At 40.9% G+C, this 27,986-nt stretch overlaps 2 protein-coding genes across 3 annotated transcripts; one reads left to right on the forward strand and one right to left on the reverse strand.

Moving 5' to 3' along the window:
- The first annotated feature begins 11 nt into the window (after positions 1–11).
- Positions 12–5,843, forward strand: EIF2B2 (eukaryotic translation initiation factor 2B, subunit 2 beta, 39kDa). 2 transcript variants are annotated; one of them, XM_010583716.1, is made up of 8 exons: positions 12–310; positions 516–636; positions 1,209–1,357; positions 2,136–2,299; positions 2,582–2,677; positions 3,552–3,689; positions 4,387–4,453; positions 5,371–5,843. In XM_010583716.1, the coding sequence occupies exons 1-8, from the start codon at positions 301–303 to the stop codon at positions 5,526–5,528; spliced, it is 903 nt and encodes a 300-aa protein (XP_010582018.1). In that variant the 5' UTR covers positions 12–300; the 3' UTR covers positions 5,529–5,843. The 2 variants fall into 2 exon arrangements, with proteins under 2 accessions (XP_010582018.1, XP_010582019.1); XM_010583717.1 differs by having other exon boundaries at positions 38–104.
- Positions 5,844–6,831: 988 nt separating this feature from the next.
- MLH3 (mutL homolog 3) lies at positions 6,832–26,731 on the reverse strand. The gene is given in 13 exon segments (XM_010583720.1): positions 6,832–7,264; positions 7,267–7,323; positions 7,974–8,125; positions 9,464–9,545; positions 9,745–9,768; positions 10,933–11,092; positions 14,387–14,495; positions 15,468–15,539; positions 16,191–16,263; positions 18,294–18,398; positions 19,385–19,455; positions 23,828–26,556; positions 26,658–26,731. Coding segments are annotated over 12 exon segments (3,651 nt in total). The 5' UTR covers positions 26,538–26,556; positions 26,658–26,731; the 3' UTR covers positions 6,832–7,228.
- Between the last annotated feature and the right edge of the window lie 1,255 nt (positions 26,732–27,986).

Here is a 27,986-nt window from a genome sequence, read left to right on the forward strand (position 1 = left end):
CGCGGCCGGCGGGTGCGGAGGGAGCGGCGAGGCCGGGGCAGGCCCGGAGCAGTGCTGCTGACGCTGCGGCCCGGGGGAGCTGGGAGCTTCGCTAGCAGCTGCCGGTGGGTCTGCGTTCCCGGTTCTTGTCCTCCTGCACCTCGGCCCTTTAAAGCCAGCTGTGCTCACTGGTCGGTGTTGTGGCGTGAGGAGCTGCACGGGTCTCCCCCGCTCCAGCCGCCCGCTTTCCCCAGGGGGGTCAGTCCCGGCGTTGACCGTCCCAGCGGCAGGCAGTTGCCTCTGTCGCTAAACTTGCCACTTATGGTCTTCCATAAGTTTTGAGTCTGCCTTGCACCCAAGCGATCCGTACTGCAGAAAACCTGGTGGAACGAACTGCTCTGCGAGTGGCTTTCTGGTCGCATTGCTGCACTTGTTCTGTGTCGCGTTACTAGCGCCAGAGCCAGCCTCTGGCCGTAGGGCTGTTGTGGGGTGTGTTTGCTCTGGGCAGCGATAACCAAGGCCCTCCCCTCTTTCAGGGGAGCTCATGGATCTGATCCGGACGGAGGGCCAGAGGATGACGGCAGCCCAGCCATCCGAGACGACTGTGGGCAACATGGTGCGGCGAGTGCTGAAGGTCATTCGGGAGGAGTATGGCAGGTGAAGCGCCCCTCTCTTGCTGTCTGTACTCCTCCTAGGAGCCTAGAATAGCCCTCCCACGCAGTGTGTTCTGCTGCTTCTGTGAGACCCCTTTAGTTTCTATCACCCCGTTTTCCTACCGTTCCTAGGGGACCTACAGAGGGATTCCACGAGTTTAACACCAAAGGAAACCTGTCGTTTTCAGCGTAGCTGGTGACATTTCCTCTAGGGAAACTCCACTTGGCGTATGTGTTGTGGGTGCATGAGAACAGTTTGTGCCCTGACCTCACGCTGTTCTCTACTTGTGTTCCCAGGAGGGTCCATCCTGCTGAGGCAGCAGCCTTGAGCCTGCTTCTCATCTGTGGGCTGCAGCGTTTGCACATGACTTAGGAAGACGCTTCCTGGCAGAGGTTCGGGTGCCTTTCTGCCAGAGGCAGCTAGGGAAGCTCTGTGGCGTGGTGTGGTGTGCCTCCGGCGTGTGGTTTTCCTTCCTCTCTGTTCACATCCAGGTGTGCTGCACTGTGGGGATGCCAGTCAGCCTGGCCATGCCCCTGTGCTCTCTCCCAAGGCTGAAGGGCTGCTTCTCTCCGCAGGCTTCACGGGCGCAGTGAGGAAAGCGACCAGCAAGAATCCCTGCACAAACTCCTGACTTCCGGAGGACTGAGCGAGGATTTCAGCACCCCTTATCCTCCCCTCAGAGCTAATGTTATTGAAGCTATTAATGAGCTGCTAATAGAACTAGGTATGGATGGGTCTGAACTGCCCCATGAGTGGAGCTTCTTATGGGATGGGACAGATGCTTCCCCCTCCTCTTAGGTGGAAAGAAAATAGCAAGGCTCTGGGAGGCTGAATCTGAAGGAACTAAGGAGCTGAAGTCCTGCTGTTCCCAGGACTTAAACTAAGCCCTCTTTGGCTTACAAGGAGATGGGTGGAACATTGCGGAGGGAACAGTATGGGAGGCTATTGGCCTGTGCTCTTGGTCTTCTGGGAAGTCTTGAGCTGAGTCCTCTGAAGAAGAGTATCAAAAATATGCCAAGGTTGGACTTAATCCCTATGCACGTATAACCTGGCCCTTGTCACAAAGCACTGTGATATGCTTTTCTTTTTCTGCGACCTTATGAGAGATGAGGCACCCAACTCTCCTTCTGAGGCGCAGGTTGTCCTGCCTCTCTTTTCTACGTGGTTCTAGTGCTGTTGAACTGTAAAACCGTTGAATTCTGTCACTAGTTGTTGTATGGGCATGGTGGTTATCTGGAGTAGTGCTGATACAATCTACTCCCCTCATGATGGAGTTTTCAATACAGGTTTTTCTATCTGTAGCTGGGGAGCACAGGGCATTTGGGGGCCAGCTTCTTGGTCCCTCTCCACTGGTAAAAAGAACAGGGAGAAAAGCTGCTCCTGCTTTACCAGTGCTCATAGCATTGCTTTAGTGAAAAATGACTTTGTTGGAGGACAGCCCTAGCAGCACAAGTGTTCCTTTTCCTGGCTGCTTTTCCACCCACGGCTTCCTTCTGTTACAGAGGGCACCACTGATAATATCGCTATGCAGGCGCTGGAGCACATCCACTCCAATGAGGTGATCATGACAATTGGCTACTCACGCACAGTTGAGGCCTTCCTGAAGGAAGCTGCCCGCAAGCGGAAATTCCAGGTCATCGTGGCAGAGTGTGCGCCATTCTGCCAGGTGAGGCCCGAGCTGTCTGTCTGCTCCAGGTGCTGTGTTGTCCTGCGCATTCTGCTGAACTCTTGTCTCTGGAGGCAAGCTGAACATTACAGAAGTTCCTCTGCAGTGGAGAGATTGAAGACAGCTCGTTCTCCTACCCAGTGTCCTTCAGTCGGAGGGCTGTATTTGTGTTCTATCACTTGGTATTTTTGTGGTTCAGACAAGAGTTGAGTGCTAATATCTCTGCAACTGCATTGCAGGACCTATGTTGCAGGGGACCAATTGGATTCTCCCTCTTTTTAGGGTCATGAAATGGCTGTCCGACTGTCTAAAGAGAACATTGAAACTACTGTCATGAGTGATGCAGCTATTTTTGCTGTCATGTCTCGAGTCAACAAGGTAAGGAGAGCTCTGCTGGAGGAGGGAGTTCATAGCAGATTTCAAACCAGCTGCAGGTCCCAGCAGTGATGGATGTGTTTCTTCACTGAAAACTCAAAATTTTAATAGTCCCTATTTACAGCTGGGGTGGAGATTCAATATGGAACCCCAAGACAGTGTGATGACTAACTGCATGGTGATAGGTTTTTCTGCCTTAGTGGCTAACAGGCAGAACAGTTACAAAAAAAACAAGCCAGGAGAGCCTCAAAGGATTAACTTAATGTTTTTTTTAACAAGATGGAACAAACCCCAGCATTTCCAAAGGGGAGAAATTCCCCTTGTGTGGAACACAAGATGGGTGGTGAAGGGAATTGCCAAGGTGTGTCTTTTCAAACAGACCTGTTCTGTACTTTTATAGAGATGAAGACTTGGCACACCAAACCAAAAAAAAAGTACTTATAATAAAATCCAGCCACACCACTTCTTTTCTATATATTTTAAGCTCTTTATTCGTGTTTTACAGCAAGAGAATTGCTGCAGCCAGCAGTCAAGTTACTTGTACAAAGCTTACTTTGCAGGCTTGTAGAACAACAGGGAACACAGCCCAGTTTCTGCTTGGTGTTCCCTGCAGTAGAAGATACATTTGTCCTCTGAAGTTCTCTGTGCTGGCCTCACCATGCTGGAGTCAACTCTTGTTAGAGAGGAACGTCTCAGTGCAGAGTCACTGCCAGATGAAACAGGTCAGGCATCCAGCTGCCCTGTAACTCCAGCCTTTGGCTGGCTGGCTGTTCTGACAAACTCCTCCTCCAGCTCATCCGGCAGGGTCCAAGCCAGGAAGCATTTCTTCCCCAGTTTGCCGTGGAACATGCTATTTAATGCTGATTTGCCTTTTAAGGTCATCATTGGTACAAAGACAATCCTGGCCAATGGCGCCCTGATTGCTGTGAGTGGGACTCACACTCTGGCACTGGCAGCTAAACACCACTCCACTCCACTCATCGTGTGTGCCCCCATGTTCAAGCTTTCACCGCAGGTAAGTACAGCAGCTCTTCAGGACTGCACCTGCTTTACATAGAGATGGGGGCTGATTTTATGCTTGTGGAAGTTTAGGGTGGAGAGCACCATCTGTCCCAAGGTGTGGTTGGTAAATGAGCCGTCTCCCCCATCGAGTGTTGTTACTTCAGATAGGAGATCCTCACCCAAATCTGTCACACCTCAGGATCTCCTTGAAGCACCCTCCTCTGCCACATGTGCTGAGTAAGCAGTGCATTGGGTATAAGGATGTAGACCACTGCCTATGGGAGACTGACATCACTATACTTACTCTTCTTCAACCATAGTGGATTTCAATTTATATTGTTGAAAGATCCTGTGTACTGACAGAGGTAGATGGAGATGCTCTAAACTGTTTCTTACACTCAGCACTTTTTCATTATTGTCAGATGAAGTTGCAGACTGAGGAAGTCACTCTACTCCAGTTCCCTAGGCTTTGCAGAAGGGCAGCCAGGTTATAGAAGGTGCTAAAAGCTCTGAGGAAAAACCCTGCACCTGTAGATGTTACAGAGGTTCTAGGCACAGGCACTACGTAATTATTGTAAACAGATGTAGTATCACCTGGCAAGTCATCTTCCTCTGCTTTAGTTCCTTCCAGCACCCAGGATCTGTTTTCACTAGGCTAATGAGGTAGTCTCTTTTTTTTTCCTGACCTTCCTGTAATCTTTCTCATTCAGTTCCCTAATGAAGAAGATTCATTCTACAAGTTTGTGTCACCACAGGAAGTGCTGCCATTCACAGAAGGTACTGGTTCTTCACACAGGCTGGTCAAGCTGGTTCAGGCTATAATTTAAACTTTTTTTTAGTGGCTTACATAAAATTTAAACATAAGACTGTCCTGTAACCCAAGACAGAAAATCCTTTCCTGTTGTCTTAAGCAGAAAAAAGTGCTGGGAACCATCCTAATTTATACGTAACTTTCTATTACAGAAAAGACATAAAAAAGGATTTCCTTTGAACGCTATCTCTGTGCTTTTGCTTTTGCTCTGAAATAGTGTTTTATTATAGGATTGTGATAATGGTGCCAGGCAGGTGGTGGTTTCCTGTGGGACGGAGCAGATGCCCAACACCAAGGGCAGCTTCCTTTCCTTCCTACAACTCATGTTAACTTCTTGAAACTTTGTTATGTGATCAACTTGTTGAAATCCAGTATCTCTGCCATGGGCTTCCCACACAAGCACCATCTTCAGAAAGGTGTCAGCTCCCAAGCCCATTTTCAGATGGCTAAGTCTCTTTCAAAGCCCTGTTTCTATGTGACAAAGACTTTTTAAATGAAGATACCGGGTTTGGCAAAGGTTTTTTGATTTTGGCCTTCTGATTCTGGCCTTTTCTTTAAATAACAACTTTGGCAGCATCAGGATTCTTGTATTCTAATTACATACTGGCAGGGGTTTTTGGAATTAGTAAATCTACATCAGAGGGGATCTGGGGTTTTTATCAGTAAAAACTACCAAAAGAGAGTGCTGCCATTCATCCAAGACTGCTGTATACCTGTAATTCAATGACATCAGTGAGGAAGTTGGAAAGTATTCAGGATGTTTCAGTATTGACTTCAGGGTGGCATGTGCATAGCCAGTTTCTTCAGGGGCTCAGGAAGATGTGCAGAAGGCTAAATGTACTTTGAGTTGCTTTGTCTAATATTGCTGCTGTTCACTTTACAGGGGAGATCCTGGCAAAGATCAATGTTCACTGCCCAGTGTTTGACTACGTCCCTCCAGAGCTCATTACTCTCTTCATTTCTAACATTGGGGGTAATGCACCTTCCTACATCTACCGCCTCATGAGTGAGCTCTACCATCCAGATGACTATGAACTCTAATGCAGTGAAGCACGTCACTCTCCAGACTCTTCCTATCTTTCTCTTTAGAAAGATACAACAGCTAATTAAAGTGTACGTTGCAAGGACAAGTTGCTGTGGGGAATTTGCTCAGCAGTGTCTCTCCTACCCAAAAACAACAGAAGGCAGAGCTTTTGTACAGGTTTTGATTTCTCTGCTGTGTTAGAAGCCACATGGAGCTGCTAACCCACTTTGATTTTGAAACAGCAAGGCATATGTTTAACTCTGGGGCAGCTAAGCTATTAATTCAAAGTATGCTGCAATAAAGGCTGTTTACAGTGATCTCACTATTAAGCATGTTTTCCATATACACTTATTTTGTTTCTTTAACTAGCAGGATTTTTACCAGTGTAGTGAGTTGCCTGCACCTATGATGCAGTAGCAGGCTTTAAGGTGTGCTTTCGCATATGAGTGTGATAGGAATATATTGGCAGTTGTCTTCAAAATGGATTTCTTTGGTAGAGTTTTCTGACAATTTTTGGTGAGTTGCTGAAATACAAACCAGCTTTTTGGACAATGCTAGAACAAAAATTCCATCCTTGATGAAAGGCAGACCTTCAGAAGTACCACCAGCTAGCTTGTTCACCACTGTGTCAGAAGGCAGAGCTCAAGCTCTTGCTTCGCTTATTGTAGTCTGAGGGTCTTCTCCTGTACTAGTTGAGTGACTGTGATTATTCTTCTTGGGTGGACATCTTGTCTCATTTGGAAAGTTCTTGATTTTTGTGAGGGGCAGCATGGAACATTTTGGAAATCTCAGGCTCTTGCAGGTCAGTCAGATCACTTTTCCTTAGTCCCTTTTATCAATGTGTGGCATACACTACACCACAGTTAAATCATTGAATGAAAGTAGTTTCCACTCCTTGTTTTGCTTTTGATTCAGCAGATGTCAGTATCTTTCTGATTTGGTTTTAAGTAAGTTGGATGTCTGTGATTAAACAAAAATGTCATCTTCTTTTACTCTTCTGAAATAAACTCTACTCTACCTTAGACTGAGACACAAAATAGAACTGGAACTCATAAAAAAAAGTCTGCCTATTGTAAAAAATGCTGTGGGCTATTTAGTTATTTCTGTGGGGGTAAGTTTCTGTACCCTGAGAATGTGGGGCTATGCTAGGATTTAGAAATCTGTCACTCAAGAATGCAAACTGCAGGGAGCTGGAGAAACAGCTGAGTGTGTCATTCATTGCCTAGTTAAATAAAAATGTTTTTTGATCCTAAGTTGGCCTATGTATACACTATGAAGCTGGTTGGTCCTCATTCCAACTACTGCCATGAGCTCAAGGAAAGTTTACTGTTAATTTTATTAATAAATACCTCCCCATTTTCAAAGCACTATAAAATACATTAATTGAAAGTCTCCTCTCTTACACAGAATCATGCTGTGCTTGCAGAGAAAATGCACTTCAGTAACTGCAGGTGGCTGCAACTTCTTGTCTCCAACAGTCAAACACTGACATAAGGCCCAGGCTTACAATGTAACCCCTTAATGTTGAAGACGCTTGTGCAGGCTACAAGGGTGAGCTCCTCCAGCCACATTCTCCTGGCTGGACTCTGCTTCTTAGGTCAGTACTGGGAGCAGAACTTTGGTGACTGTGCTGGCTCAGAAACTTCGCTCCACACAGGGTATTGTTGTCTAACAACAGGGGGACCTGGATCATACCAACACTTCTAATGGTTGCATCTTACAGTCTTAACTTTTTTTGATTAGGGTCTTTTTTTTTCCAAATAGGTGCCACGCTCGTGCCATCTTCCGCAGTCTAGCCAAATTAGGTTTAGGCTGGAGGGAGAAAAATTAAGCAGCACTAAATCATAACTAAGTAAATTAACTTCAATGTCTCCATACTCTTTGCCCTAATACAGTCATTCCCAAGTTTTTTTAATATCTATTTCAAAGTTCCACGTGACTTTCAACAGTATCCCAATTTCATAACTTAATATATCATAATAATAGTAATAGCAAAAGGGAAGGAGTAATTTTTTTTTTATTATTATTTAAATGTTGCTATTTCTTTGCTTTTTTCCCCCATTTTATACTGTCTTAAACTTTGGGGAAGTAGGCGTTTGTTTAAGTAGCATCTTTGCCACTAGTAGAATATAAGAATTTACATGTTTTCCAAGTTTTACCCTTAAAAACTGCAAACACTTTAAATATATGCTTAACTTTAAGGACTAGTGGACCCCATTCAAGTCAATATGACCATTCAAATGAAATTAGCAAAGATCTTGCCATAAGTGTTTGCAGGACAGTGGTTTAATGTTCTGAAGTTTTATTTTATTGGTAACAGCTATGTAAAAATTCAAGTAAGATACAGCCAGCGGTGATGGTTTCAAATTGGTCCATTGTAGTGCTAACCCATGCATACATGAAATGCCTCTGATAATCCAGAGTGTGGATTATCAGAGGCATGTCGGTGTCCCAAACAGTACCTGCTTTTCCTGCTGTAGATGGTCTATGTCTGCAAGAGGCATCATGGAAGGTCTTCCATGAGCACACTGGAAGGGCAGCTGGCAAGATGACAAAGCTTCAATAAGCCTGCAGCTCTCCTCCACGGTCAAACGCTCATTAAACTTAATAGCTCCTGAAAAAAAGATAGAACTTCTCACACATGCTGCCAAAGAGACTTCAAACCACCCAGCGGACTTCCCTCCACAGCTGTGATTTTCACAGAAAACAAGGCAGCTCCCAAAGATTAGCTGTGAGGCTGCAAAGGCAGCCCAAAGGCTGCAGTAAGGCGGCCTTAGGGCTTAGCTCAGTTAACCAGCCTGCTGCATAAGGATCAGCTTTCCATGGCCTAAACTTTCACGTAACCCAAGTCTGATGGATGGTAAGATGATTAGTTTTTGGCTTTTCAGATGACATTGCAAGAGGCAAATGGGCTTTTTTTTTTTCTTTTTTTTGTGTGTGTGTGTTGCAGCTGAAGATGCAACCAGTTCACAAATCAAAAAGTATTAAACCAAGATGACAGCTAATATCAGTCCCATAGGCTTTATCAGTTCTATGTGCCTGCCACTAACACGCATCAGTTCCAAGAGCAAACGCCAGCCCTGCCACTAAGTCCTTCCTCACAAGTGAGCACTTAATGGCATCCAGAGGAAATCCAAGCAGAACATTAGGGAGTCATTTCACAGGTGTTTGCAATCTTTAGCCTTCACAGGTGCACAAGACCATCTCCAGTCTGCCTTTCAGCCATGGGACTTTTTTTAGATATTAAAAAAAAATATATATATTGTCTGCCACTTGTAGAATGCAGTGACACTCAGTGAAAATGGATGCTTTTGGTTCACATTTACCCCTTCAGCGTAATCTTGTTAATACTGTATGTGGCACAGGAACTGCCACAAGAGGCTAGAGCTACTGCAGTCTACACTTGTAAGGTCTGCTCATTTCCAGGTGCTGGTAAGCCGTAGTCCCTTAGAAGATGTAAATTCTTACTGCACTCCTTCCAAAAATACTTGAAAGGTCACAGGCAAACTTAAACTAGCACTTTTGATACTTATATGAAATAAAAAATGCTTTTTGGGAAGAATGTCTAAGTCTTCTTTCTTGCTTGCTTTAAAGCACATTCCAGGACCTCCCCTTGCCCCATCACAGAGCTGCTGTTTGGATGGTTTAGAGCTTACAGGGATGACTGCATCTCAGAACTGTATTCTATCTGTGTTTCATCTGAGGGTTGGAAAGTACATTAGGCCCATACATGAATAAATCAGAGCAGTATTGCTGTCCCTCACAGTGCTATCCATGAAAAGACCATTATCTCCTCATCCCTATGAAACACACAGCCTGTAATCCTGGAATTCCTGCAAACACATTCTGAAACCACTGCCCCAGGAAGGATATTGTGTAGAGACAGAAAGGTTTTAAAAAAAAAAAAAAAAAGAAAGAAAGAAAGAAAGAAAGAAAAGTACAGTTTCCCTACCATGACAGGCCTGGGAAGCTAACACCTTCAGAAACGTCAGAGGCAGTGTCCCTCGTGCTCCTCCTCCTGTGGTCTGCACTAGCTAAAAGTATTAAGGGAACATCATCTCACTTTCCATTTAATATGAGAAAAAGGAAAAACTGTAACACAAAGCTAAAATGAGGAAAAACTAGTGGATTATCTAGTCCACCTCTCTCATTTGAGGCTTAACACACTCCCTTTGGTTCATGCAGTAAGCTTTGCATTATTATAGTCAACTTTAGAAGCAGACAGTAACTCACCTCAACTTGTTCTTGAATAAGCTCCTGCAAAGAAAAAGGTAATATCATCAGTTGCTATTTCTCCCTTTCATTGCGCACACTCTGCTTTGTCCCCATCTGTGTATAATTTACTGTGTAACTGCCAGAACCAGGAAAAATGATGCTGTTGCTAGTACACTGACCACAGTGTGAAAGATCTAGGTGCAAGTCCTGACCTCTCACAACTATCTTACCAGACTATAGACTAATCACTTAGTTTTTCTCTGCATCAGTTTCCTATCTGTAGAATGGGTATAATGGAAGTCTTATACCTCAGAGGGCAATGAATGCGTGTTATCTTTGCATAGCTGCCCTTTCTTCTTTGGATAACAGTCCATGTGGATTTCATTTATGAAATGAATTCATAATCAATCATGAATGGGTGCTACCAGTCCTAATTAAAAAAAAAAGGATTGCAGAAGAGATCTGCCAAAACACTCAGATCTTGAGGCATCAGCTAAGAATAAGTGCTTGTGAGGCACAGACCTGATACCCTCCTCCGCCACTTTTAGTGCTCTTGGCTCCCAAATCACACCAGGATAGTGCATTTTGAGTTGTTCCCAATTATAGCAAGGTTGGAAAAGAAAATTTAATTAGATGAATCATCTCTGATGGATGGCAAGACTGGACTGATTCACAATGGCTCAGCCTAGTGGCTGAATATGGTACTCCAGAAACAATTTTTAAGGAGTCCTTGAAGCAGTTATGATTGCGGGGAATTATTTACAATGGAAACTGCAAGTAATCTGTTCAGCAATTTCTTCCTCAAACCGCACAACATCTGGAACAGCAGCTTTTAGAAAGCTGCACTCCCCACGTAGAGAATTCATGAAAACAACTTTAAATTCTAACAAATAATATTTCTGTATCGGCAATATTAATCATTTTACTGTTCATTCAAGCATTCATGAGCAGTAAACTGTTGAAATATCTGTACTATATACTATTTTTCTTAGCTTCTCCACTAGTCAAAGTCTGAAACAGTCTCCTATAGTTTCTGTTATAGTTCAGGGATTTCAGTTGTGGGAGTATTTAGCTACTGAAAGGGATGGCACCCACATTTGCCAAGGGACTTCATTGTCTCCCTCATAACAGAGATACTCTAATACCCTGGGCTATTAACACAGAACAAGACCCAGTATCACAATTTCACCCATATCCACAGCTGACCTCCACAATGCTTTTGGTGACAGGTTGTCTTTTCCGTCGTAATTCATTGGCTTCTCTTTCTATAAAACACAGTGGCACTTTCCTCACTAGAATCAAGGAGCTGTTGGTCTCAGGAAATGATAATTCAAGACCCAAGTCCTCCAAATTTTTGTAGCAGCATCTGAGGAAAAAAAATACCAGAAATAAGACATCAACCACAGTAGCTGTGCCTCCACAGAATATGTAAATATTACTGTAGTCCCCATATATGTTTCTTCCTGCAAGAGTTTCCAATCTCAAAACCCATGCATTATGAGATTCCAGGTAATTTTGCCCTTTCAGCCTACATTCAGCCACGTTTCTTCACTCCAGTCAACTGTGCATATTTCATGTTCCATAACCACAAGATCTAAGAACTCCTGTACTACATGGAGAGAAGCTTTATGTCTAAATTTATAAACCTATCTTTTCTGAAGATGCACGAGGTGTCTGGTTCAACACACAAACACTCCAAATATTGAAATTACACAGTGCAAAGACTCCTTTAAGTCTAACGTAAAGAATTGTGATTTCAGTTGACACATCATAGCAAATACTTACAATGGAAAAAAATATTTTAAGGAATGTATGCTGGTTTAGTGAACTTTATATCCCATTAAGCAAAGAGAACCCAGGAAAGAACAATCTCTAGTTAATCAGACATATGTCGCCCTGTGGATAGAAGAATACACCCAAAAATGGGACTTCACAGTCAGATGAGAACTTGTCTTCAAAATGAAAACAACTGTAACAATATATAGTTTATTTTATTTACTCCGGGAATATTCACTTAAAACAAAGGTGGTAAAGGTCAATTTTAGAAAAGAGATTCTTTGAACAAAAAAGAAGCTAATCTAAACTTACTAAAATCAGTCATGAGAATAATACAATTATTAGCCTCCATATGGAGATGACTTGTGTAATTCTACCCCAAAACAGAAGACATGTATAGCCTTCAGCAAGAGCAGAGAGAGACAGAAAAAGCCCTTTTCACCATTTGTGGTGAAATGACAGAATCCAAGCAGCTATTGAAGTCAATCAGGGTTTGGTTTTTTTTTTCAAGGGGGAAAAAAAAAAGAAGTTCAAGAGAGTCAACAGAACAATGCATTACTACAACGCTTAGTAGACAAATAACAAAATCAAAGCTGCAGGTGAACCAGAGGTCCAGCTGAACTATTAAATAGCAAGCATAGCTGAAGAGAAAGGTCTTTCAGGGAAGTTAATTTATTTCATTACATCAAACTTTACCACAGAATACAGTCATACTCTGCCAGCAACAATAACAACAGAATTTAGATTCTTACATAGTACTTTTAATTTGTAACTTTTTAGTAAGGAGAGTCTCATAGAGTGATTGTAAAGAGATGAACTGCCAATAAATACTAACAAATTAAAGAGCAACATAATAAAAGCACCAATAAAGCAGCACCAGTAAGCTGGTTCGATAAATTATCTTAAGGGATAACTGAAAATCACAACTGGCATCCCACTGTGCTGAATAATTTAACCAGTTTCCTTCAAAGAAAACCATGCCTCTCTGATTTGCTTTATCTTACTGATTTTTGTAGTATGTTTGTGATTTAGCTGATGAAGAAAAGTAGCTCACAGAATTTATTTGGTCTTTCAAAAAGCCTTTGATGCTACCTCTTAAAAGCGGCTAGAAATGCAAATGCAAAAGGTTGTCATGGATAGAGAAGTAACATTAGTCATGATTCAGAGACTACGGAAAAAAGGTATGCTGGCAACAGATGGTCAGTGTTCAACATGACATGAGTCCTGATCTGTATCTTCATAATTGTTTATTAATGATGTGGAAAAGAAGGGGCCTGGTCAAGCAGGCAAATTTGTAGAAAACACAAAATTATCTCAGCTTAGCTGAGACTGAAGACGATGTTGAACTCAATCAGAACTTAAAACAAGTAGAAAAATGATGAATGAAATCAGTAGGATGAATGAAAAAGGCATAATGAAAAATGGACAGAAAATCTGAATTCACTGCTCCTAAGGACAAATAAATGCAAGTTATCAGGAATAATTTTATCTATTTCTACATTTTGTTGGCTCCTACATAAATAGAGAAAATAAAAAAAACCCACAACTCTGTGTTTCATTGTCATGACCATTCAATAAACAAGCAGTTCATGCAAGCAGCAGTAGCCTTTTTTAAGCAGGCAAAATATCAGGTGTGGATATAATAGACAGAAAATACAGGCACAACTGCAAAGCTACTGTATAAATCAATGGGATACCCTCACTTTGTATATTGTATTCGATTTTGGCCATCCAGTCTCAAAAGCAGATATATCAGAAATGGAAGACATTCAAAAGATGAGTGCAAAATAGTTCAAAGTTGAACAAGAAACATTACAAATATTGTGATTTTAGGAAGAACATCGTTAAGAGATGGGAACAACAAAGGCATCCAAATATTACTGAACTATGAACAGTAATGGTTATGTTCTCACATTTTTCCCTCAGGCAGGTGGAACATAATAGTGCTTTACACTTTCCTTTGGAATTTCTGGTATTGGCCATTGTCACACAAGAGTTACCAAACGGATACAGCAGGGATACTGTTATGATTGGAATACATCCAAAAAGGGCTTTACAGCAAACAAGTGTATCCCTATAACAAGCAACAATCTTAACAAGTGATTTAAAAGCTGTCGAGTTTGCCACAAGCATCACAAAAAAGAGCAATTTGAGAATAATGAGGTAGTCCTGTGAATGTTAAGATAGAATTTCACCTGAAAATGAAGAACAATGCAGAGAAAAAAAAAAACCACAAATGCCTGTGGCAGGTGACAGACAAGGATTTGGGGGAAAAAAGTTTGATCAGTGTCCAATAGGTATGCAATAGTCCAACAACAAATCTGTATCTAAACTCTTGCAGTACAAAAGTTAAATATCCTAATAGTAGCTAGGCCACCATTCTGAAACATTTGGGAAACAGTGTTCATTAGTTACTCTTGGCAGGCACCTAGGATTAAGGAATGCATTTTTGAAGGATTCACAATACAAACTTTCCATACCCCATCCTTCTCAAACAGTGCCTGTTAAATCAGTGACTAAATTGACACTATGGGCCCTGCACTCCAGTGTGCACTCCCAAGTCCTGAGCCCCAGACAGTACCATCTGTTGGAGACTGCTTTTGCACTTTTCTGGCCCACACATGAAGATTTACTTTCCCAGGGAAACCACGGCACATTGCAGAAACACAGAGATGGCACACCACAGCGTTTTGTCCTGAGATGTTGTAATGACATGCCTGAGAAGCACACCTATTTTCCTCAGCACAGATATAGCCAATTGGTCTCAGCTCAGGAAAGAATCAACAGCTTCTCTCCTGAGCTTCATGGTAACCTAGCAATATATAGAGATCTTCCCGGTCAACAGAGCCATGCCCAAAAGTTTAGAATATTGGCCATTACTAACCGTAGAAATCTTCTTTGTTCTTCTGTAACTTCAATCTCCAAAGGGGGAGAGATGGAGGAGGACAGTAATTTCTTCTTGCCACATGCTGCAGCTTCCTTCTCATAGGAATCTGTGAATGAATCATTTAGAAGTATCCCCTCTTAGAATATTTACGCAGGCATTACCCTTAATGACCCTATGGTTTGGCACGTAATCCTCTGTCTGGATTAAAAAGTGACCACAGAATGCCTTCTCCTGAAACTTGTGGAGGACTGGGAATGTCACAAACCAGACATCTAGTCTCTGGGGAAGGGTTGGTTAATGCCACTTTGTTTTTTTCCCACCAGTTCCAAAAAAGAGTCACCCTAAATAGCAAAAAAACTACTGATATATTTAGTTCAACTCAGAGAGCGCAATTTTTCCACAGAAAAATCTGATATAAATGGCATTAAAATACTATTCATTAAACATTTCTCCCTTTGGTCTTTTAACTTTTTTTCAGTACCTGACAAAAAGGAGCAGAGTTCCTGGAACCCTGTCTGCAGGAACTGTGCAGTATTTGTCAATGAAAGAGAAGGTCAATGGTTTTTAAATACTTGATGGATGGCTATTGTGCTTTTTAACACTGAAACCAATGGCTAATGTGCTTACAGAGAACACTATTATCTCTTTGCAGTATCGGACTGTGGAAATGTTAGGCTTTAAGCACAGTATTCAGCTAAAAAGGAACCAAATGAACTATGCTCTTTACTCTGCATCCCATGTCTTATTCTTCACAGCATAACCACATAATCTTATTAATGTTGTTCTATTTCCTCTTCATTGTTTTTCCTACCAGTCTTCCTGCTCTTTCATTATGTCAGGACTATTTTAGTTTGATAGTTCTGTGGGTAGGAAGTATATCTTCTATTTTTAGAAACACTGTAACAATTTTCAGCTGCCAATACTATGACTGCTACAGATACTGAATGTCTGCACTCTCCCAGGGATCAAGATAAAGATGACAAATGAATATCCTATTGGTTCCATACATCCCAGACAGCTTGTTTATACTTTTCTGTGCACTGATTATCTTTTTTCCTAAGACCATTTGAATCCTCACCTGCAATAAGCTGCTCCAAGCGGATCCGTTCATGAGCTGCATGTTGGTCCACCAAAATCAAGAGGTTTCCATCTAAAAATGTACCACAACAGATGAGAAATAGACAACTTTGTACCAGACAACTGCACAGGTGGGGAAGAATGACCACTCCCTAAAGGCCACATTTAGAAGGTAACTATCAGCAGTTTTACAGAAATAAAGTGAGGCGGCGGCTGTGTTGGCAGAACATAAAGTCACTACAGAACAGAAATTTAGTGATCCAAATTGGCATTTAAATTAAGGTAATTAGATTGAGTCAGAAACTCTTGTCTATTGACATCTTCATCTAACTTCAGAATGAGAGCTGAGGTCACCCACAAACTGTTCTGTTTAATACAGTCTTTAAAAATGTTACAAAAACTGCTGGTTTTGAATGCCTTTTTTGTACAGCTTCAGCAAGCTTCAACAATGAGTATGTCCAGACACTGTGAACAGAGTCTGAAAGACATTAGTAATTTGAGTACAATCTATTTTTATAACACTAATCTGAAGGCAGTAGGAACATTCAACAATGTCCAAAATAAAGATAGAGAAGATCCAGGAAATTTCAAGTGAAGACTAACATTTTCCTCTACTCACAGTATCATCCCCAGGCAAGAAGAGAATACAAACAGGACAGAGTTCCCTCTGCAGTCTAACTGCACTTGACAGCTACCTCAACTTCATGTTAAGCACCACTCTTACCTGCCTTTTTATCCATTTCATTCCTAGTGTTGATTAAACAAGCGATAAATTTATTGTCCACTTGCTGAAGAACCTGTAAGATACTCAGAAAAATCATTACTCAGTGGTAAAATTATTTTTAAAATGAAGGTAAACAAAAGAAGATGACAATCAAAATGGATCAAGTGCAACAAATAGCTAGTAGGATGATTAGGGGAGTGGATGCCACATCTTTTCTAGTCCCAAAGGCTTAAAGAATTTGGCCTAGCAAAACTGAGACTGAGAAGGTATATAATTATTCTTTATAAATACAGTGGGAGGCTAAATATGGAAAAGGCAGCAATTATTTAAGCTAAAAGACAATACTGGCAGCAGGTCAAATGACCATAAATTGATCATGAAACAGTTTAGTCTGGAACTAAAAGAAAGTTTCAAAATTTCCAAGAAAAAATTCTGGATCAATTTTTTCAGAGAGAGTCATAAGGGCAGGAGCTCTAATTGTTCTAAGGTAGAGCTGGAAATTTACAGAATGGATTAAATGGTCATGTAGAAGCCTTGAGTTGGGAATTAAAGCTGTGCACAGTGACTCTGAGTATTTGATTTGCTGGTATCACCAAATGAGAATGTAAACAACCTTTTTTAACCTGCCCTGCGTTTAAGGACTTGTGCTGATCATCTGTAGCAGCCAGGAAGCATTTTTTTTCCCTCATTTTCTGATGTAGAATGTGTCTCAAACATCAGAAATCAACCAGAGCTACAGGGAATACTAAGCAGGGATGCACAATGCTTTCAGTACCTTATTGTTAGATTTAAATTAACAGATGTGGTGTTAGGGAGGAATTTCTCCCCAAGTCACATAGATAGAGCTCACTCTGAATTCTCTGTCTCACAACATGTGCATTGTTTCCCTCCTAGGTAAAAATGAGTAGATGATCCTATTTCTTTGCAGGGATGCAAGACATTGATGATTCTTTTTATTCTTTTCCTGTGGCATGATGCAATATTTTGTGCTTTTGGTCTTTTCTACAGAGATTCTCAAAATTGCTATAGGGTACTGAAGGCAGTATTTAGCTTCTTCAGAGTTGGGAAGTGGTAATATCTTCTAGCTTTACCTTCTTAAAAACATACAAAGGAAAACATTACACAGGAAAAGTTAATCAAAGAACCACTCAGTAAGTTTTAAAGACCAGTTCTCGTTATCAGTGAACAGAAAAATGGTACCTTCCATTTTCCAGCTTTCCTCTCCTGTCTTTTTGAAACATAATCTGTTTACTGTAGTAACTTTATTTACTCCTGTTATTCTTGCACACACAACACAAAGGAATCATTTGGATCCTTGTCCACCCTGGAGATCAACGTTACCATGGCCCACACAGTTAGAACCTGCAATCTCAAAGTCAGCAACCTGATTGCACGAGAATAATGCTAACTGGGCACATAAGCCTTTTGTCATTGGGATGCAAGAGAGGAAGAGAATCCGCTTTGGCATTTCTACCCAGGCAAACCATAAAAGAATGCAAGTTTAAGCCACACATTTACATTAGCTTTTAAGCTAACATTCAAAATATTTGATAAAGAAGCACTAAAACAGTTAAACTTGATGCTATGATGCCATTTTTAAGAATCACTTTTCAGGGCAGACGTAAAATGAAATTTCAAGTCTTTCCACAAAATTTGGGATTTGCTTTTGAAACCACCCTGCTGAAGAATTAAATTTCTAAGGTCAATAAAAATGGAAGATACAGGACACAGATTTCTGAGGAATACAAACTAAGCAAATGCCTACAATAAATATAAAAAATAGCCCATTGAAATATCACTTAGTTAACAGTGTTTCTAAGCAGCAGTAACAGGGCTGCCTCTTGATTTGATTTAACCATACATTCAAGGAATTTTAGAGTCACTTGCAGAGAGCTGATTAACCATAAGATGACACTAAGATCTGGCATGACATATGTGTCTGCTGGTATCACACTGCAACCAAGAATTCTGTTTGTGCTTGTGAAAATTAGGGATATGAACTATTTCCCTGGATACCTTTTTCCCACCAGGCAGAAACACCAGCAAATCCCATCTGCTAAGTGGAAATTTGGGGGTGAAAACTAGTAATAGATCATATTGTACCTGCATTGAACGAACCATGTCTTTGGTGAAACGATAAGGATACAAGATATTGTGAATTTTCACAGCCAGATTGTCAGCCTGACTGCTGGTCGCATCAACAGCAATCTGTAAAAACAGAATTACAGATCAAGCAGGCTATAAAGGATATGGCAAAAAAACCCAAACACACATAAAATACCCCCAACAAACTAGCTTTAAGAAAAAAATGGAAATAACTCTGTATTTTGACAAACCAAGCTTTCTACACAAGAATAGCACTAGCTAAAGATACCATCTGGCAATCCCTCTGATTCCATCCTCACATACTTTCCCATCTGCTAACTTCAATGCATTCAGCTGATTTCAAGTACTTATCAGAAAACCTGAAGTTAATTATTAGCCTACGTGAGTTCTCAATGGATTGCATTACAAAAGATGTACTACCCTGAAATGAGTCAGAGTAGACGTCACAGAAACAACTGAACAGAACTGTTCCTTTTCAAAAACTCACCAGCAGGTGGTTTGCTACTCCATCCCTATTGTTTGCAGGTGGAAATGGTTACATACATATGTTTACACACACACGACATAATGATTAAAGATAATGCTACCTCATGAAAACAACGGAAGTTTTTCTAAAAGCTCCAACATTATTTCCCTCTCGCATGCTATAATCCTGCCAGGCTATAAAGATGCCTATAGTAAAATACACTTTTAAGACCCATTGCACCCCAGAGAAGAGACCTGGGTTATTTTAACTCAGTCCACAAAGAGGACAGATGCTATATTAAAATTTTGCCATTCGATAACTTTGAATTTTAAGATTACTATCTCTGTAGAGGGCAAGACACCTTGCAATAATGTTTTGCTTTTGAAATGACATAAGGCAAAAGATTACCCTGATACCTGCTTCTCTGACTTTGAATAAATCCACAACAACTTACATATAAACAGTCTATAAACACACATAACTGCCAGGTCTATAGTCTAATATATCGCTGAATAACTTATATGCAACAGTTACAATATTTGCAGTTTTGGTGCCCATGTCAGACAATAACAGAAGGCTAAAATGATTCCTATTTTAGCATGAGATGCGAGATAATACTTACCTCTGGGCAGGGAACAAAAACAGGATTATCCCATTCTGAAAGCAATGACTGGAGAGACTCCCCTTCAGCATCTAGGAAAGAACACATAGATAATACAGGGACTACCACCATCCATCAGCTGAAGGTGCATTAGGTACCTCTACCTCATACAAGTATTATTTTATAGATTTCATTCATAAAAATGGGAGAATGTACAAATAAATAATGGAACATGAGACTGGGCTTCTCTATTGTCTGCTTTAACTAGGAAAGACACTGTGCAGCTTTCTGACTCCTAAACATGCTGCAGCACAATTCAACAGGCCCTGGAAATGGGGCAGGGGGGGGAAAGAAAGACCTGTTTAGCTACCCACTTGCTCTGGACAAAGCCACATACCAAAAAGATGATTTCATCCTTTCCACTGCAAAAAAAATTGTGAGGATTGAAGCTATTTTTCACATTCCAAGGTTGGAACAAGTACAAAGAAGGGAGTAGGTAATTATTCTTTAAACTACTGACATAATTCAACAAAGAACTGGGTATTTCATCCTGTAAATAAGTATCCCCTAACCTGCCTTCAACCCTAAAAGATTTTTTTTTCCAGTTCTAGATTTGAGATGACTCACACAGTCCCATTGTTAACAGACCTTGAGTAATTCTGGGTTCCTGTTGGGACATCTGGGAGAATTCTTTGATTTGTTTTTACCACAGAACGCTGTGTCCTGGAAAGCTGGCCCTACCTCTCAGATCCTGGCTTGCTAAAGTCTTCTCTTTTCGAGGTCTAGGAAGGAAGGGCAGCACAATCTCACTTCTAAAGGGATGGCACCTGAACTGAATCCCTAAATACAATATAAATTTACTGCTGCAGATTCAACAGCATGCAAAATTACAAAAAGTTATACCATTATGATATTATCATAAATGAGCATGTGCTTAACCCTGTACAAATTAAGAGTATCCTGCAGATTTTGCAATCTAACATTGAGAAATAACAGCACATATGTAAAAAGCTGAGAATTATCAGACACACCTGCATCAGGAAATGTATTTTAAAATATTACTGTGGCTTCTGCAGGACTGTCCTTAAAAATTGGCTGCTGCTTTAAACATGTAACAATTATTTCCAGAATTAGTGCAATCAGAAGTGTTATCCCCAAAGAAAAAGAGGAGGCATATAGTAGCCTGTCAGATATCAAAATACTCTCAAATTCCCCCTATTAAGGGGCAGCAAAACTGTCAGTCTATCACCACTCCTATCAATACTTAATACAGTTATCAGGAATTTGTAAAATTGAAAACTACAAGTCAGTGAGACCACATGAGATATCAGAGTTAGCCTAACAACATGTTCCTACCCACCCAGAAATGATTTAATGATATTACAAACCTGCACTGTTATCAAGATTATTAAGAAAAGTGGCTCAGATTTCCAGCACAGTGGTAAACATTTCACCCTTCCTTTGGTACAATTCAGACTTCTATTCTTTGTGAAATAATAATGAATTAATAAAGTTCCTTTCTACTGAGAAATTAAGGGTGTGCATTCAGGAAAAGTGGCAGAGTGATAACGCCAAAGAAAACCAGCTGTGTGCTGATAAGCTCAGTATGACAAGGCTCTATGTGATCCTAGGCCAGTCCATAGATTCCTGACTGTTGGCTCCATTCCAGTAAGGACCAGTGATGGTCCCACCCTGGAGACTGAGAATCCTTTCAAGAATCCAAATTGGCAGCCCAGCATGGGAGAGTAACTCAGCATCCCATTGTCACAAAACCCAGAATAGAGGACAAGATGGCCTGACGTGACTTCTGGTAAATTGAAGAATGCTGCCTAATTCAGACTTTGACAGAACTTTGACAGAACTTTTATAGCTATTGTCATGGAAAGATACTATCTCTCAAGTTCACAGAAGCACCTAACATCTATATGAACAGAACTCCAATATTTTATACATGTAATGAACAAAGAGTCATCTCCCTACTTCTTGTTGCAGGGAAAATCCTTGATTAGGATATACATTGTTCATAAAGCTAGGATTTTCTTTCCAAAAGGCCAATGAGAACTCAGAGCTGGCAGAGACATTATTAATATGATTTTTCTGAAAAGTAACATCAGAAAAGGTGCTGAGGATAATAATGTATCTACTTTATACATGCAAATCATGTATAAATTACCATACTTCAGTATTCACTTTCACTTGCCTCAGTTAGATCATTAAAATATGCTAGTGTAATGACGTATTGGTCAATAACATAATAAAAGTAACAAAAAATGCAAACATAGCTGGCATAACAACGAAGACCAAGTTGAACTGGGATGTTAACCTACTACAAATGCATAGCATTAGCTTATTCAAAAAGGCATCTGATGGTGAAATGAAGCTTGATAAATTTTCCTGTAGCAATCAGTTTAATCAGTACAAAGATGCCTGAGTCTAACCTACAAAATCTAGCATTTCTGTTGAGCACATGGTTTGTGACTGGAGAAGATGGCAGATGGCCACTGCTGTCATGGAAAAGAGGATATGCATTATTCTTACCTCCTTCCACCTGTCACCAACCAGTGTAACTTCCCTAAATTTGTGTATGAGATGCTGTTCTTCATAAATCACAGGGCTATGAAATTCTAAGTCAACACCATGGGGTTACTGATACTACTCTAAAAAGCAAAATGAAAGCATACATAGCAAGTGAAAAAATTATTCCACTCCTGGGTCTTAACAGCAGTCCAAAACAGTGCTCAACGTCAAGAGACATGAATGCTGTGTTAGGACACAGTTATGTTTATTCCTATGGCTAAAAAGAATGAATATCCTTTGCTTGAAAAATGTGTGAAAGAACACGTCTGTTTAACTTTGAAAATCCAAGATCCGTAGGGTCTAGCCACAGTTCAAACACCTTGTGAATGTTTGGGAGGTCCAACCTTCAACCTAAGAAAAGCAAAAAAATTGCAGTAGACATCTCACCAAAGAATAACGCCATTGACAGAGTTAAGAAAGAGTGGCACCATTGATATGATGGAGGGTAACACCAATGATAAGGCTAAGAAAGAACAATGCCATTGGAGGTAAAAAGATGCAACATAATATACATCTTCAAAGACTACAGACTAGACATCATCTGAAAGCATAAGGGTACATGAAGTATTCTCTTCATAAACGTGAATGCACTATCCAAACATTTTGGATAGAAGGTCAAGCTCCACATCTCAGTGCTTTGGCTGGCTACTAAACAGCACTGTGGGCAACTGACATTGGTAAACCACAGAAATTAAAAGTGTTAGTCAAGAAGTGCACATTTGTGCTTGCAAGTAGTTTTACCTAATAAAACCAGAGATGTTGTTCTCTTTGTAACAAATTTACTTCAATGGAACACAAGAAATATTAAGAACTATTGGCATCAATTATTATACTTAAAAGGGAATAGCTTAACAGCTGAAACACCTACTGCACCAGTGTTTCTATGACTGGTGATAAAGAAGGAAGTAACAGACAAAAAAGAAACAAAATAGAGGCTATCATGACTGATTAGACAAATATTTCACAGGAGAACTATCTAGAAAGAAGTCCAAACTACTTTTTCAAAACAAATTATGCAATAGAAAATACGGTCTACACATGGAATGGCTGCATCTTCGCTCATAAAATCTGCCTATAGACAGAATGGAGAACAACTTTGAACAAAGATATATCCATGGAAGGGAAAATTATCAAGGACGGTATTCTGCCAAGCCAGATCAGGAGGACACAGAAAGCCAAACCCAACAGACAGATCTATGAAGACTCATAAACACCACACCCCTGAAAAACCAGCACAATGTAGTGGTGTCCTGTCACCCCTAGAAAAGCTCCACCACCAAACCACCAACAATGCTGTACAACATCTCCTACAAAGCTAAGTGTGAAGCAACAGCCTTCCAAAAGATGCAGAGAGGAGACTACACATTCTCAATGAAGAGTTAGATTTTTGTTCATTTTTCAAAGGTTGTTTTAAATTTTGTACGCAGGTTGAAGAAAGATCATTTTAATATGGGCCTCTCAGTAACAACATATTCTTAGAAGCATAACCATTTAGGACAAAATGGTAAAACCACTGTATTTTTCTGGTACACTTACTTTGGAGTAGGTTTCTCACTTTATATCCAACAACAATTATATGTAACTGTGATCACAGTAAATGTCATGATGCCTAGTGAAAACTAGGCAGTTGTCTGTTAATTGACAAGTTGCTGACATTTCTTTTTACTTATTAAAAGATAATTTTTGACAAACATCTTGAATGTTAACATTTTACCGTCTCCATACTTCCCAACACTTTCCTGTTTTCCATACAGCTATTACATGTAAGGCAGTGGCTATTTCAGTACAAACTGTCAGGTGCTGCCAGCAAGATATTTTATGCACCTAACAGAACACAAAGTGTTTTCCTCATCCCATTTTTACAACAACCACTGCCACCCCTCTTACCATTCTCTGAGACAACATTCACGGCCGTTGTTGTTATATCTTGAATGCAGGCAGCTTGAAATCCTTCAGTAGGAGGAGTGTGGTACATGCTCAGTCCAGTTGCTTTATTGATGTATATTGTCTTACCCGATGAAACATCAAAATCTTGCAGCCAGTCAGAACACCACAAATCATTCCTGGGATTGCCTGTGCTTGTGTTGTCTGCAGAGAATTCCAAGTTACTTAGGAAGGTCATATGGGGAACCTCAGTATCTTTCAGATTTTGTTCTGAGGATTCATCTAATGTACTTTTATCTCTACAGGTGATGTTAGAACAATCCTTTTTAGCAGGTAATGATAAAACACTGCTTGAAGAGACTGTATACTCCCCTTCTACGCTGCTGAGTGGTGATGAGCTGACAGTACTTTTCATGGACTCTGCCCTCGTACCATCTGATTGACACCATGCACCCCCCTTAGAAATGCTGTAATTACATTCCTTCATTTTTCCCATTGAGGATTTATATGTTTGACAAGCACTGTACAAAAAATCATTATTTGAAGATTCGAGATCAAAAGAGTAGTCATCTTTTCTACTTGAATCTGTTTGGAATTGTTCACCAAGTTGCTCTACTTCTTTGTGGTCACTTTTCATTCTGGACAGTTTGGATGATAATGATCCTGGAGATCTTTTACAACTTATATTTATTTTACTAACCTGAGAGTAATCAGACAACGCCAAAGGACTCTTACAAAGGGCTTGTTTGTCCTGTGAAGTTTCTCCACTGCAGAGTGAAGTCTCTTCCAAAGAACCAAAAACTTGGCTACAATTATTAGAATCTGTACCTTCCAAAGTCAGAGTTTCACAAGTGCTCAAGCTACCATGATTGTCATTCTCATCCTTTGAAAAGTCACAATTAGCTTGTGAATTAAAAACCGGGAGACCAAATTCTCTCCTCTCTGACAACGGTGTTGGTATTGTGCACTTGACTCTCCCATAGTATCTCCTGAACTTTTCTAACGAACCTAGCTGTGTGTACAAGCTCAGCTTCTTAGAAGGCTGAGATCTTGGCACAGCTATTTGTCTTCTAGTGCTTTTTATAACTTCATGGTGAGGAATACCTGAAGAAGTTGCCAGCGGCAATTCTGTAACATTCATTGTCTCATAATGTCTTTTACTGGTGGCAATAGGCATAACTATCTCCTCACTCACTTGATCTGACAAAGTTTTGTTCTCTAACCACTCATCACCATCAACCATGCATACTTCTCTGGTGTAAGGAGGTGTGTATTCTTTATTTGTATTACTGGAAATATCCTTAGCATTTAAAGACTGAATCGGAAAATTTATTCTGTGGCCAAAAATATCCTTGTCATTGACAGGGCCAGCTCTACACTGCATGTTTAATGCAAGATTTGTTTCTGTTTTTTCACATTCATATGGGGGCTCATTTTGCATAACACGTGTTATAAGGCCTGTAGAGCACAATTTTAACGGCATTGAAATAACAGCCCCTCTTCCAGCATCATCTATCACTTCAGCTGTTTCCCTGTCTCCTCTTCTTGCATTACATAGTCCCATCAATGAACTTCCAGCGACAGTTTCAGGTCCCATTGCTGTTTCGGTAGGGTCTTCTCTCTCAGACCGCGATTGAATAACATCATTATTTAAGATATGGACTGTGTTGCTTTTCTGCACTACTTTGCCTTGCTGGCTTCCCATATCTTTTATGTAATTCTCTGCACAATGCTGCAGGTCACATCTGTTTATTTTTCTTGTTTCTGATCTGGCCCCTCCACTAAAAGAGGAACAAAGATTTTCTGAAGGTTTCAGATGAGTATCAGATGCTTTTTGGGAACTGTTGGTGTCTTTTGGCTCCTGCTCTGAGATCTCTGATATAATGAAATCAGAAGCTGTGTCATCTTTGCTGGGCAGTGGAATCTCCACTCTGTTGTTTCTACATGGATCAGATGGTTCAGCAATCTTCTGATGTGGGGTGATTTCAGTTTCCTCTAGATTTTTATTTGACTCAATAAGATTCGAAGATTTTTTTGCAGTCATGGATTTCCTTTTGACATCTTTTGATTGCACATTACACATTTCATAGGAATCCACAATTTCATCACATGCTTTCTTAAAACTGTCTTGGATGCTCTTCTCGTCAGAGAGTGAGGGCTTCAGAACTGGAGCGTTATACAAACGAAAGTCATTATCTTCATTAAATTCTCTGATGTCCTCACTACACGGTTCAATAAATAAATGTTCTCGTTTCAAAAATATTTTCACTCCTTCCTCTATGCATGTTAGAAGAACATCCCAGTTCTGGAACTCAATTAAAGTCTTTGCAGGTTCCAGACACACATCATAGTCATTGAACGCACAGGTCACATTGAGAATAAAGATGCCATACAACTCTGGGCCACAACGATGGCGACCAGGACTTGAACTAGCCTGTCTGCTCGCAGGGCCACTTTTTGCCTTGCAAATGACACTTTCTTTTCTTAATAAAAAATCAATTAGTTTATGTAGTCTTGTCTTTAAAACAAGCCTTCTATTCACATACAAGAACTGCATATTCTTGTTGTAATGTCCTTCAATACTGATATAACCACTTAGCCCAAATCCCCCAGACTTATGATTTATTTCTCGTAACTTTTGTGATCTGCCCAGTCCATAAATTTGACAAAACCGAGAGTATACATCTCTTGTTTTAGGGAGCTGAAGCACCATAGAACAAGAAGAGTCGTTCCTTAAAGAAAGTGAAACAGAGGGATGCATCAGCGAAATAGCCTCTACTTTCTGTCTCACTCTCTCAAATTCCAACACAGGATCCATACACTTTCTCCTCACCGGTAACTGATGGAACAGATTACACACAGTGACTGTAGTTCCACCACTTGGTCTGCTCACTTCAGCTTCACAGACTTCCAGTGCTTGCCCATTGTGAAATAGTTTCACAAATGTTTTTGCTGTCCTGCTGGTCTTAGATGAAACTTCCACTATGCTGGCCATGTTGGCTATGCTTGCTACAGCCTCCCCTCTAAAGCCATAGAACATCAGGTTCTCCAAGTCTCCCACTGAGCTGCACTTGCTGGTGAAGTACCGCTTTCCCATTGCATTTAAGTCCTCTCTCCCCATTCCGGAGCCGTTGTCCACCACCTGGATTTTAAAAGCTTCCAAATCCACCCTGACAGCTACACATGTTGCTTTGGCATCGATGCTATTGAGGACAAGCTCCTCAACGCACTGCCCCAGTGAGTTGATAGTCACTCCAGAACGCAGCCTGGCTTGCACATCTTCCACCAAACATTTGATCATGTCAGAATCAGATAGATGAGAAACTTGAGAAACTGCAGGGAGCTCACTCCTCCATGTTCCTTAAAGCAATTCCCTGGGGCGAGGAAAAAAAAAAAAGGAAAAAAAAAATTAAAGGCCTAAAAAACCTTTTCTTTATTCCATTTACCCACATAAATATACTTTTGTTAGTCTTCCTAGTATTCAGAGGCTTTTTCTGTGATAACTCTCCTGCTCAGGCTTTGACTACACATCATTGGTGCCTTCAGGGTAAATGGCCAAAATCTGAGTATATGCTCCTTACTAACAAAACATGTGGTTCTCAGACTTAACATACCTAAACCAAACTCCAACCACGATAAGGCTAAACTCAAATGATCTGCAAGCAAAAGGTTTCTGCTTCCATTTGTACCAAAAATATATAGAAGGCATCACCAAGAAGCAGGCGCAGAGCTGCCTTCCTCTCATTTTTTAGCTCAATCTCCTCACATAAATTCACAATGCCTCTTGCTGGCCAAAGAGCATCAGCTGTAATTCATCCAAGAAAAGAACGCAGCGGACTTGGGAACAGGTGTGGGATACTGAGTAAACCGTTTACGTGAAAGAGAACCCACTGTTTTCCAGTCCTGTCCTTGATGACTACAGGTTTCTTAGTGGTATTCGAGGGGGCATACAATTCCTCCTCGCGTCCCTCACGCAGAGCTCTCCACGCAGCTTCGCACGCGCTGCTGGCCCTCTCGGGGGACCCGGTGCCCCGCTGCGTGACAGGTACCCCGGGGCTCCGCGGGGCGGAGGGGGGCAGCCGAGACCCGCGCCCGGGCTCGCTACCACACGCCGTCCCCACAGCGCTCGGCAGCGGCGGGCAGGCAGGCCCTCCCCTCACCG

This window comes from Haliaeetus leucocephalus, unplaced genomic scaffold (assembly GCF_000737465.1).
Source record: "Haliaeetus leucocephalus isolate CR32 unplaced genomic scaffold, Haliaeetus_leucocephalus-4.0 Scaffold932, whole genome shotgun sequence".
In the NCBI taxonomy this organism is placed as follows: domain Eukaryota; kingdom Metazoa; phylum Chordata; class Aves; order Accipitriformes; family Accipitridae; genus Haliaeetus; species Haliaeetus leucocephalus.

What these genes read in the sequence shown, in the direction of transcription:
- EIF2B2 (XM_010583716.1), top strand. An exon ending in ATTCGGGAGGAGTATGGCAG is followed by an intron (nt 637 to 1,208) that starts GTGAAGCGCCCC and finishes TTCTCTCCGCAG; the next exon opens with GCTTCACGGGCGCAGTGAGG. An exon ending in AGTGTGCGCCATTCTGCCAG is followed by an intron (nt 2,300 to 2,581) that starts GTGAGGCCCGAG and finishes CCCTCTTTTTAG; the next exon opens with GGTCATGAAATGGCTGTCCG.